The following is a 13,405-nucleotide window of genomic DNA, read 5'->3' as shown; positions in this document are numbered from 1 at the left end:
GAATGGCATAAATTAATTTTCGGTAGCTGGCATATTGGTTTTATCCGCTATGTAGTAAACGCATAAGTATCTTTCGGATACGCACGCCACCGTGGCGCCGCCGACATTGATCTTGGCACATGTTCGCCTTAATTAGACTCAAAATCGAAAGCCAAACAGCCAATCCCAGAGTCACCATTAAAATGACAGAATGCCCCGACAGCCAGTTTCGTTTTCAGGATCCTCGAGTGTCCACAAGTCCAGGTTGTGGATCCTCGTTTTCCGTTTCATTGGCTTGGTAGCTAGGTGGGGGCAGTAACAACTTGTTTTTCAACACTCTTTAATCAGGCTGACAACACACAGTTAAGGTCAGTCGGCGGATCACATTAATTACAAAAGAGCAGGCACCGAAACACGTAGCGACCATTAAGGAACAGAAGCGGAGCAGATTCGGACTCAGATATCGCCGCGATCTGCATTTGCATGCTAATGAAAGCGACACTGGGGAGTCGAGTAAGTCCGTCCAATTAGCTGATTGTGGGACGTGTTTTGGCAAACGGTTTCGCAATCAAACCGCATTGACAATCCTGCGTGAAATCCCGCCACGACGAGTTATGCGATCGGTGCATGATATAGGGGCCAATGCGGTCATTGGAGCAAGTGCGTCCATCCATCTATAGCCAGTGGGTCTGTCTAACAAGCGCATATTACGCTCCCATGTGTGGGACCCTCCTTATCGCGCAGTTCCGCCTCCACATCCGACAAATGAAAAGCCATAAAATTAATGAGCGACCATAAAAATGCACTCGAGTGGGACATCAGACAGAATGTCGCACAGTAGCCACACACAAGCAGTCGGCGGATTATTAAGTGGTGTTCCACTCCTAATCTACTCCTTTTTTTCGCACCCTGATTCTCACTCATTATTCACGCACTTCAGCGAGTTAAGTCTTTGATTTATGCAATGCTATTTGTTTCTGGCATGCATGTATATACAGAGCAAACAAACATCGAACAGCTCGAGTGAACAAAAAACAATTGCCTGGAACATGGCCTACAAAAGTCCAGTGAAAATATGGCACAGGTGCTCTATTAGGCAACAACGTTGCATTAGTGGAGCAGATATTAAAGATGTTGGCAAATTTGACCGAGCAAAAGGAATGCAATGCATCATTACATTAAATGCGATCGGTGAAATGTTGTTATACTCCTCTTCAAGTTCCTTTTATATGTATATAACAAGGTTAAAAAAAATGTTTAATTTAAGCTTAAACAGTGTAAGTAGATCGTTAGTTTTGCTTCCGTTAAATATACTTATAATAATTTAAGTAAATACATTCAATTGGCACTCTTGTGAAGCTTTTGCATTTCATGTGGCATATTCACAGCAAACTGGCAACTGGCAAATTTCTCACTGCATCTGGCCAAACATTTAACGAGCCGATTCACACATCATGAAATCAGAGCACGCATAAACTAGCACCAACTATTTCCAATTGCACTTGCCACACTTGGCCAGGAAAGTGGTTAGAGGAGGCCTGTTGCCGCCCAAAAGATAAGCAGAGAGTGTGTCTGGCCCACTATCAGATACTGGGTGCCAAGTACCAGATACCACTTTTAGTTCCTCTAACCGCTTATATTGCCCACTTAGCCGGAGAGCTCATAAAAATACAGGAAAAGCATCTTCATCATTGGCGGCCGAAGGATTATCAGAATCGCATCGATCGATTGGGAATCGGAATGGGGTTATTGACGCATGTTCCGAGCTCCCCATACACAAATGTTCCCATCTGCAGATATTTGGCAGCAACAGCACAGGCAGTGTGCAAACAGAACTTCTTGAATTTAGTTTTTGATCATTTTCCTTCTTTTTTTTTCTTTTTCTAACTGATTAATGCCTGTCCGTGCTGCTCTGTGCAATTTTTTATGGGGTGCAACAATCATTTTCCAACGAAAATATTAATAGAAATCAAAACAAGCTGGGAGAGTTCGTGTGGGTTCCTCGGCTCCCAACTTTGGCTGCAGTCAATTATTTTGTTTCGCAGACCTAGTCAATAAACAGTTCCGAGACGACCAAGCATAATAAGCAAATCTCCGCGAAGAAAGAAGAAAGTCCATCGAGGCCGGAGAATGGGGAGGTGGTCAGATTTAATGCCAATGCATAAATTTGCCAAAAGGTGTCGAGCGTGGCAATTTGCATAAATCACAATTACATTGTCAGTCGATAAGCGATCGATGATCGAGGGGGAGAAGTTGTTAAAAGCCAGTTGTTCATTTGACTGGAGTTCCACCTGAAGCCGTGGCTATCTGAATCTACAAGTGCCTCGCACCGCGGGAGTATGACAAATGTGGTTAGGTGTTTCAAGTTTTCTACAAAAGACTGCCTGTCAACCGATGGAAGTCGATGGCAGTCGCGTGCTCTGGAAATGCACAATGCAGGTGGTCCGATGACAATGCAATTTGGTGCATAATGGACGCGATAATTGGATCCATTGGCGATCCATCCGATTATGTGGAGCATGGCATGGCATGGCACAGCCGCCAACACTTATTCATCCAACCAACCAACCGTTTACGCACACACTACACCCAAGTGTAGTCCAATTTCATGGCGCATTTTGAGGTCGAATTAATGCAAACACACTTTGGAGCGAATTGAGTCAAAGGCAGAGCCAAAAATAGAGCCCCCAGAAGTATCTAAATATCTTTAATAGTCTAGCACATCGTAAAAATTTTCGGGCATAGGCAGATGGCAGCGCTGAAAGCTAAAATTTCCAGATTTCCGAATCGAATCGAATCGGATTGGATCGTATTGAATGATGCATGGCGGCGACAATAAAGCGAAACATGCTATCTTAAGATAACTTCCTAAGTTTCCTATCTAAATTTGTGCTTGTAGTCTGTTGTTTATAATGGCTGTGAGTTTTTGTTGAATAACAATTTAGTTAACAGTTTTTATGCTGATTTCTGTTTTCGAACTTGAGCGTCACTTTCACTCTCTCTGGGGAGATTCTTCTTGAGGCTAGAAAATATTTATATACTTCTTTATTGGCTGTGTGCGCTTTTATTATCTTGTCAGGCACTGACAGATTTCCTATGGCTCTATTATATTTTGGAATTTTTATTGCTTGTTTTCCACTCCCATTGAGCAAGATTCCTTAGCCAATAATATCTTTATGATTATCTAATTAATGAGCATTTAAATGGACATTACTTGGCAGAGGACTTAAATTCCCAGAATATTCTTCGAGCATTTCTCATGAAGATTGACGCGACCAATAAAACTTAACTGCGGACTGGTCAATAATTTTGGGTTTTCCAGTTTCGTTTCGATTTTCCGAGTAACTTGATAGTGGCATACGGGTTATGGTTTTTACGTTATTTTGGGCCGTAACTCAGTATTTTGAAGGAGTTCATGTGAATTTCAACCTTGATCGGCTGATATATCGGTCTGGTCTATAACTTATGCCATCCCGATGAGGTAATATTTTCTGTTGTTTGCCTTTAAATTTAACTGCTCACAAGGCGTCTGGCGTCAGGTTTGTTTATCACATTTTGCCAGCTACTTGCAGTCTTGTATCTTGCAGATACACAGATACACGAACACGTTCATACATTTAAGCATTTAGACACATGCATATCAGGGTGTGAAGTGCGAATTACCGAGCGGCAGCGGCAGCAAAAACAATTTGCATTTGCGTTCAATGAGCCACTGACCTAAGTCAATATATTTTGCATTGCGCCAGGCAAACAAACGTAGTATTAAGTGTATCTGTATCTGTTTCAGTGCGCCCTGCACTTGTATCTGTATCTGCTCACTTGTTCACTGACGGCCCACTCAGCTATCCCCGATAATTATGACGTTTTCCGATGGGGTTCCTAGACCGGCTGACTCACCGAAATGGCCATACTCTCTAGTTAGCAACGAAACACTTTTGAAATGGAAAAATATCAAATGCGCCCCAATTATAAAACTAAAACAAATTTTAAATTTATTTTTACAGCTTCACACAATGTCTTTATTTTAATTTATCAAAAAATTATCATCTTTACTTTCTACTTAAGTCATTCATGAATTACTGGATATAGTTCAATTCTCATAGTTTTTAATAGTAATCATACATATAATTTTTAGCCCTTTTAAAGGTTGGGAACGCTTTTTCAATGTAATAGGTATTGGAAAATCGAATCGAGTTGAAACCCATTCGATGTTTGCAGGCGATAAGCAAAGTGCCTGTGTCGCATGCGGCTTCGATTGCATTTTATGCGGCTCAGACTCGATTTTGTCGTTGTTTTCACTTGCAGAAACTTTTTGTCGCTGCTAATTTATTTGCAACATTTGCTGTTTACTGTGAATTAATTGCGAACGCAACTAAGCACGCTCTGTACTATTTACGCCCCCCGCACAAACACAGCTGCAAGTGTTGTAGAGTGTGTCTGATAGATACGGCTTTGCACTCTGCGATATCGCACAAATACAGACACATTAACACGTGATATCTGGATCAGATGCAAATGTATCTGGGATTCAACATTTGAGGAGGCATTAGCTATTCGCTGTGCTGTTAACCATCCGCATTCCCATTCGCTCCCTTTTGGGACTTTTTTGGAGCTTCTCTCCTTAGTGGCGATTCGCCTCAAATCGAGCATTGGATCAACTAATTGAAATGTTATTTCTCATGTCAAATGTCTCCGAGAGCTGGTGACAGCTAAAAATACACAAAATCAGCTCCCATTTCCACTCCCAAAATTTCAATCCTCCCAAGTTGACAGGCGACAGTTTGGCTGCGGGCCTTTGCCGCATTCGCTACGCTCCAGTTTGGAGATTACCGAATTGGCCGACTACAAATGTATATATATTTTGGGGAACTGCACAATGATAATATGTGTGTCAGCGAGGCGGGAACTAACGAATCGTTTGCCATGTCAAACGTCGTCGATGGGGGAGAACTCTTTGAACTTTGACTGCGGCTTTATTTATCTGGTCACGGCTGGGTTAGAGACTTCTTTGCCTGGGGAATGTATCTAGTAGATACATTGATGTGTGATGTTTCAGGGTAGGGAAATAACTTAAGGGAACAAAATATACGTTTTTTCTGGTCGTTTCACTAGAAAAAAAGTTTAAATACTAGCTAACATTTTTGAAACTAAAGTTTACAAAAAAAAACTCCGTTTCCTGCTAATTTTCTTGTTCAATATGAGAAAACCTTAAACAACTGCCACTACCAAATCATTATTCAAATACTATTTCGATACTTATATGTATATGTTGAAACAACTCAATCATTTAATCTTCATATCTTAACAATATTTTATCCGTGTCCCCGAATAATTGGCTCCTTCAAACTCTCAGTGCTTGATGGACCATAATCTATGGAACCATAAAATGGGAAAACCTCAAACCATTGACACGACCAGATCATCAGCCCGCATCTGTCGCCTCGGTCGTAGTGAATAATTTTAAAAGCCGCCAGTCTGCACATGCTAAAAATGTTTTATGGACTTCTGTTTTTGTGGCTGTGGCCTGCGAAAAATGCCGTCTAACCAGACACTGGAAGAGTGGAACACTGGCTGACAGGCCGGGCAACTTGGCCTCAACGTCCGACAACCAACAACTAACAACTAACAACGGTTAACAATTTGACAACCACGGCTTTGACAGGCAACGCCAGCTAAATAATATATATGCGACTTATAACAGTTTAAGTTTGATTTTCCTATCTCCGCATGCCTGTCGAATAATTAAGAGTTTCCATTTGTTGGATTGCATAAATCAGCACAGCCAAGCGTATCTTACAAAATTTATGTTTTTCCCCATCTCGTCTCGGCTAATTGATTCGTGATAGGCCGTTGTGGCACCGCAAGCAGTTAGCCAAAATGGCTTAGGGTCATTCTGGGAATTCTTATGATTGATTCTCTACGCAAAAGGGTCGTAAACTCACAGAACTTACGCTTCCAGCGTTAGGCAAATACGCATTGATGCGAGTTTCTCGCACAATGAGTGCCGCTTGTCATTTGCCAACGGATGCGGGCGGATCATATGGTGGGCGGGGACACGCCCACTCGGTTGGTCTTTGGTCTGGACCCCGGCCTGATAATGTCATAACGCTTATCTCGCGGCCACGGCGACAATGTTGACACCCACCGACTCCCACTCTCTTTCGCCAACTGACACAGAATCGCATTCGAGCGAAACGGGCTTTACTAGACGACTGCTGCTCGGGTCTAAAATTTATGACCGACTTAATGCCAAATGCAAATATTTGGCACAGAGGTCAGAGATCTAAGGCAGAGCAGATAGTTTCACGTTCGGTTTGCTGCTGGATCCTAGAGTGTGACCATGAAACGGAAGACAGGAGTCGCTCTAATAACACTTGCTTGATTATAGAGATAAAACAAGTAGAGGTATTTCATTAAATTGATGCTAGCGGCTCGAATATTGAACCTAACAAAACCATCTGTTAATGATACAATAATTGCAGAAGAGATTAGGTAATAGACCAGTCAAAGTCATCCAGTGATTATTATCCAGGGCTATCCATGCCATAGTCTCGACCGCCTCGTGCCACTCGATCAATGATCAATGGTGATCAATGGGGACTCTAATGGCCAGTCAACCAAATGACTCAACACCTGCCAAAGAGCAGGTACCTCCTCCAACTCGCAGCTAGACTAGATTCCTGGCCTCAAGGGGGAGATTCTGGCGGGGATCGGGGAAAGCGGAGCAGCAGGTGGAGCGGCAGGAGACGGCGGATGGGGCAGACAGCGCTGTCGCAGACACAGCCACAGACGACGCCACTTGTCTTGTCGTGTCTCAAATTAATTAAAGACTCATCTACATATTTCATTTCCACTCCAACTGGTTGTTTAGTGGACAAGAAAAAGCCGCGGCCACAACATCCACCTTAGAAAATGCGGAAAACACAACCTGGAATGGAAACTGGGTCCGGAGAACGGGGATCTCTGCGGGCGCCTCTGAAATTGGCCTGTCACTGGTCACGCACTTTGGGGCGGGGTGGGGGCGTGGCCGAGCTTGTTTTTCGGCCCATGAAAAACATTTTACAGTTTTTAACATCTTGCTCAAGTTATTTTTTCTGGCATATTTTACATATGTTTGTTTCTGCATTTTACAACTTTTTTTCCGCTTACAATTTTAACATAATTTTTCGTCTGTTTTTTCCAGCTTGTATTAATTTGTAAGAACGCACATTTCGGTGTTATTCAAATATCGTAAGCTTTCACTGGGAAACTTTTACCTAATCGGCTTTTATTTTAGGGCTCTCCTTTGGTGGGCCAGTCCACTCGATTAGACAATGCATTTCGATGTGGAACTGCCCATACTTTACACGTTATTAGTCTAATTTAATCAAATGAAGGCATTCTCAATAGCCGCGTTCATTTTTCATTAATGAATTGGGCCCAGATGGGAAGCCTATTGATATGAAGCCTCTTCTAGACCGAAAACGGTAGCGTTGATAAATCTAATTTGTCCCAGGGAGAAAGCCAGAATCCCCCACGTGTGGAATGAAGATGGTCGGAAGAGAAATTCCAAACCAAAGTGGTCGTGACAAATCCCATCAGCTTGAAAAGATCTCTTCCTGATATTGCTGAGATATTCCATATTTTCCATTATGATTTGCCATTCCGCAGATATTGCAACGATTCCCATTTAGATTTGCCATGTGCAGCAAAAACGGATTTTAGTGGGCGTTTTTTGGGTAAACAACCCTTGGAGTGAGCATTTCTCCCTCCTGTCAACGCGATTGTAATTTATTCTTTTGCGCATTTGGTTTTATCGGATATTGGCCAATAAGGTTTTCGGTTGCAGGATATCCTTTCCCTCCCCAAACGCAAAAAATGCATTTCGATTGCCCAAGAAAGCGACACAAAGAGGCGAGAGGGTGCGAGGTTTAGCCAACTGTGAACTGAATTTGGCACTCAAGCGATTGTCTGTGCGGATGGGTGCTAATTTGAGATGCGAATACCGGAATAGATATGGATTGCAATTTCTCCAGTCGAGCATGAAATACCACTGATTCAGGGTGAGAAACGGCCCTGCTCGCAGATATACTTTTATATATAAGAAGCTGGAAGTCTGGCTGCCTTGCTTTTCCCATCGAAAAAGCAATCACCTGCAATGCTAAATAGATCGGCTTATCGTACCGCCCACGGTTTGATTTATCGCCGTTTATCTAGGCAGAAAGTGCAGGCAGCAGGCGGCAGGCGGCACAGCAGCCTTATGTGGAGTAGAGAGATTTATTGCCCGGCCAAACGACAACTCAATTAAGTGCCACTAATTGGGCTTTAATAGACGGCGACTGTTAACTCTTCATTGTCATCTGGATCTGGGAACATCTGAATACAGTAAGGCCTCTATTGATTGATATGCTCGCCTCCGATTCAAATCAAATTGTCAAAATACGCTGCCCACGACCATAAATTAAAACAGCCCCAAGAAACTACAAGAGACGGCGTGGCACAGTAGTGGACTTCTTATCGGGGGTGAGGTCCAAACAAAGCGGATAATGCGAGGCATTAGATGTTCCCAGAGATATTTTTTACGACCATTCATGGCTGGCATACCACATTATGTTAAATAACCACAAAAGTGATCATAAATTTTCATAAAATGTCACGCCAAAATGTCACACTTTTTTTGTAAGCATAATTAAAGATTTAATAAAATGCCAATCCATACATATATGCATGGATTTATTTAAATATCCGACTATATACCATTCCTTTTGTCAACTTCAAGTTTTATTTAGGGCCTGCACATAAATTTTGACATTACCATTGCTGTCGTCTTGTGGAAAATTAAGGCCTCATTTGCATAAACTGAGCGCCTGTCCCTTTAACGGTTACCAAAGAGTCCCAGCGATCCATCGATTCATCGATGCCAAGGAGAACACATGCAATCACAACATAACTCAATCGAGCACCTTCCAAAACTTCGATTTGACAGCCATATTTTTTGACATTTTAATTATCGCCCGGGCGTGACATTCATTGGCGTCGATTTTATTATTGTGGTTTTAGGGGACCTCTCCCCACAATCCCCACATTCGACCGACTACGTGCTTAATATGTGGGTAATTTAAAGCAGCTCAGAAGCGTGCCAGGAATTTGGATACATTAACTTTTGGAGTTCGAACTTTCGGTTTCCCATTTTTGGTTCAATGAACTGCACTCAACGCCTAATTGAACTGCCACACGCCAGCTGATTGATCAATAAAAGATCATTTGATTATCCATATGCATTTAATTCACACCTCAAGCCGTTTCGTATTGTTATTGTTCCGCCTGCAATAACACACATAATGATGAGCTGAGTAAATTAAATAGATTTCTATGAATATTGCTAGAGAATAGATGGATTTGATAGAAAACGGCGCACATATATGTATAAGTTCTACTATCTTATTATATGTTAATCTTAATTTAACTTTATTAATTTTACTTGCTATAACAAATCCAAAGATAGATGAACCAAAAGAACGTCATAACCTACGGACATATTTGTAGCAGATATAATTATACCAACATACAACACAGAAAATGGCAAAGCATACAAAAAATATATATATCAAAAATCAAAAAAGAAAAAAAATATATAAATGCTTCCAGAAGCATAGGCCCCGGCGAGATTCGAACTCACGATCTCCTGTTTACTAGACAGGCGCTTTAACCAACTAAGCCACGGCGCCACATGTCATTCGGGTGTCCAGAGTTCAGTAACAAGGTGAGAGAGCGTCCATCCCTCTGCGCTCTCACAGCTTGTTGACGTTCTCAGAGCTAAAATTAGCTCACTGCGCGAAAGAGATAGACACACGTTGGCAGAGAAAACTTTCCCACAAGAACAAAAAAAGAAATTATTCTTTTAAACAATTTAATACACTAAGAGTTGTTGCTGTCCAAATGCACACATGCTCAGACTCACATACGCATAGTCGAAAAGATAAAAAGAAGAAAAATTACTTTTGTTAACTCGAGCAAAACAAATCGTTTTTTAAATGAGCCTCGAAGAAAAAAGTCACACACGACAAACACGACGCAAGTGAAATGCAACACCACATGGCACCGAAGTGAAAGGTTGTCACTGACTCCCCAACCTCCCCCCTTTGGACTCTTTCTCCCACAAAAACCCCGCCCACTGCGAGCTCTTTGATTTTAACAAATGAACTGACGCGCTTAGCATGTCATTTGTTTAGTTTGTATATATTTTAGGACTCTCAAAAGAGTTGAAAAGCGAAAAAAACTACAATCCTCCAGAAAAAGGGAACAATTACCAACAGTGAAAAATATATTGTGACTATTACCTTCGATTTAATGGGATTTAATGGGATAACTTGTGATTCAAAAACACTATATATTTTAAAGGTATTAGGTAAATCAAAACGTATTTATTTGCCTTAAATAATTTTAAAATGTATGCATGAAAAAATTAAAACAAACGGTTAAACAAAAAGTGAACGCAAAATGACCTACGTAATTGTATATTAGGCTCGAAATCTATACGTTTTTTTCGAGTGCTGGTGGGAAATATCTGGGGGAGGGAAATTGTAAATCCGTCAGATAAACGGGAACGGAATCGGGAAAGGGAAGGTATCGGGTAAGCAAAGGCATTAAAGCCTCTTCTTTTTGGTTTTCCGTTTGGGTTACACTATTTATGCGTTTTTCCTTTTCGCTGAAACTTTACAATTTCCGTATTTAAAGGGGGGATGGGCGATTGATGCCCTGTAAATAAAAACGCATGCCTTTTAAATAGGTGGGCTGTTTATAGTCGAAGTTGCAATCGAAGTTGCAGTTGCAATAAAAGTTGCATATACGGGATAAGCATGTGGGCCATAAATTGCCCACCTATTGACGGCAATATTTTATGATTTTTTTGGGCGTGTGTTTATGCCCTGGCATAGTTTCAGGGAGATGAGATAATTCATCGAGTATTTGGTGGGACATTAAATCACCAGCATACCGGCGCGCCGGTATGCGTTCCCATATGCCAACTCTTATGTCAAGGATATAATTTCAGCTCATTTAAGGGTACATGAATGAAGCGAAGTTAAGTCATATCATATCGTGTGATAGTGAATAGTTCCTCTATTCAAGTGGCCACTCAGTCCCTTCGATTTTCTTACCCAGCGTGCTCCGCTGGCTATATAATCTCTAATAATAATTTTTATTAGGAGCAACCATTTGGCTGCCGCAGCAGCTGGCTAAGATTTCAATTTCCATTGCTCCCGTAACAAGCTGCGTATTTATAAATTGATGTTTATTATGCACAAAGTGCATAAAGTTCATTGAACGAGTGCCTCGTTGCCTCAAAGTGCTGACACACTTTGGCCAGCCAACTGCCAACTGACAAAGAGGCAGGCGGTATTCTCCTCCGGACTCCGGAATCTCGACTGTGGACCACACAAGTGGTTTGACCTTAAACGATGCTGAACTTGAATTTGGTGTGGCTGCAGTGCGTCTTTTATGTTCGTTTCTCAAGTGCAAGGCGGCAATTTCAATTAACCCGCCGCGGTACTCCTCATAAATAAAATCCGCCATAATCGCACTTGAGGCATCTTCGATTTGGTACAGTTGACAAATTTGCCTGGCAAGGAATCTATGATTAAGGAGGTTTCCAGCTGGTTTTCCTTACTGTTTAATTTTATTTTATTTTTTAACTTATTGCTTAAGGGGGCTAAACTCACTCTTTTAAGCGGAGGGCCCACCAAGTGTCGGATTTGTAATTAACCACTTCTTGAACGGGCCTTTTGGTTCTCGCCGCTTTGACATCCTGACATCCTGACACCTGCGACCAGATTTTGGGTCAACCCGTAATCAGGTCTTTCCATCTGCCACCTTTGATTGATAATTAATTATTGTGCTTTCTCCGTTTCACTTGCAGCGATTCTCCAGCGATCCACGGTGGATGTGGGACGCATCAAGCTGCAGAGTGTGGCCACTTGCCTGTATCTCTGCATGGACGCGTGCGGTGTTCCCTACGGCTCGGTAAGTAAGCGTATTTTTTGAACACAAAAAAAACAGTTTACAGTATTTAGATTCATTTCACCAACCCAATGCGGAGGACTAGCCAGCTGATTAGTGGATTACAATTCAAATAGACTACTCAAATATTCTAAATCTGTTTCTAGGATAATCAGAACTGCATATTTTGTAGTACTTTTTCAAAAGAAAGATATGAAATGCTTATCCGCATAGCAAAAATATATTACAACACAGTAACATTCCGGTTTTCAGTAATCTTTGAACCGCGAAATTGATTTTGTATGGCAATTTGCCATTCTCGGATAACTACATTTGGTAGTACTAAGATAAACATATAGAAATCCTATCTAGACCATTGTTGCCACCCCTCTGAAGAAAACAAAAACAAACAAAGGCCTGTTAAAAGATTGAGGTCATCCGAAAAAGCCGAAGGGACCCTCAAATAAATGAAAGAGCACCCGAAGGGCTCGGGCAATAAATAAAAAATTAAATGTGAACAAAAACAATGCAACACGATCAACAGCCACAGAGCGAGTCCTTTTGTCGGGTCTCTTCCCTTCTGCCCCGGGTGGATGTCCTAATGCGCGGTGAGGATGTCAAGTGGCAACTGATGTCGGTCGGCTGGGTTTGGCTTGGGATGTCCTTCTCCTTCTCCTTCCCCTTGGAATACAGACTACACTTCACCCCGCTGCGTTTCGAAATCCACGATCATCGGATGCCTTTTTTGGGCTGGCGCCATGTGACCGTTTCATTGGTCCGTCGGAGGACGATTCATTCGATTTTAGACATTTTTAATTTTATTTATTTAATTTCATTTCTTTCCGCCGTCGCAGGCACTTTGACCTTTCGGCGTCCAAAATAGTCGCGAGTGTGCCAATTCTGTCAGCCGAGGCGTGTCTTCTTGTACGCGCTTTTGTATCTGTATCTCGCCGATACTCACAGATACTTGCTGATTGATGCGCTTCACCACCGGCCACTTTGTAGGCGGCCCTTTGAAGCGCCGCATGCCTTAAAGCATAGCCAGCATTGCTCTAAGTTGGTCAAGTGGGCGGTTATTTTGGGCCGTCTTGTTTATTTTGGCGACCAAGGCGTCCGGTACTCACAGCAAGAGTTCTAAGATCTCAAAAATGGCTGCATTTATGGGCCCTGATTTAGTGGTGTTTTTAGTGTTTTTCGTCGCTTCTATTCTTAGTGACTGAATATTAGTCATGTGACTGATTTTCCGACATTTCACCAAAATGTTTTGTAAACGCTTTGTGCCTCGTGACAAACGAGGCAGGTGATTTCGGGTTTCGGCTCATTGAGCAGGGGAAAATGTACAAATCGCTTGCCAATTCATAAATTCAATCCCAAATCCCAAAACAGATAGCAAACCTCGTGAGTCAGCTTCTCGCCCAATTAAAATTTCGTAGCCATAAATGTTAACATT

The 13,405-nt window shown here is 42.0% G+C and overlaps 1 protein-coding gene and 1 non-coding gene across 4 annotated transcripts in view; one reads left to right on the top strand and one right to left on the bottom strand.

The window, feature by feature from the left end:
- Positions 1 to 13,405, top strand: part of LOC120452892 (rho GTPase-activating protein gacF) — a 43,096-nt gene that overhangs the window by 24,746 nt on the left and 4,945 nt on the right. For all 3 annotated transcript variants that reach the window (XR_006356508.1, XM_044006369.1, XM_039637350.2), the window contains exon 3: positions 11,876 to 11,979. Coding sequence is in view for 2 of the 3 variants with exons in the window: in XM_044006369.1 (XP_043862304.1) it covers positions 11,876 to 11,979 (104 nt within the window). In the remaining variant the exon portion in view is untranslated. The remainder of the gene's footprint in view (positions 1 to 11,875; positions 11,980 to 13,405) is intronic.
- Trnat-agu lies at positions 9,613 to 9,686 on the bottom strand. Its single transcript has one exon. It is a non-coding gene; the product is annotated as a tRNA-Thr (tRNA).

Source organism: Drosophila santomea, chromosome 3R (genome assembly GCF_016746245.2).
Source record: "Drosophila santomea strain STO CAGO 1482 chromosome 3R, Prin_Dsan_1.1, whole genome shotgun sequence".
Taxonomy (NCBI): Eukaryota; Metazoa; Arthropoda; class Insecta; order Diptera; family Drosophilidae; genus Drosophila; species Drosophila santomea.
This window is presented reverse-complemented; position numbering and strand designations above follow the sequence as displayed.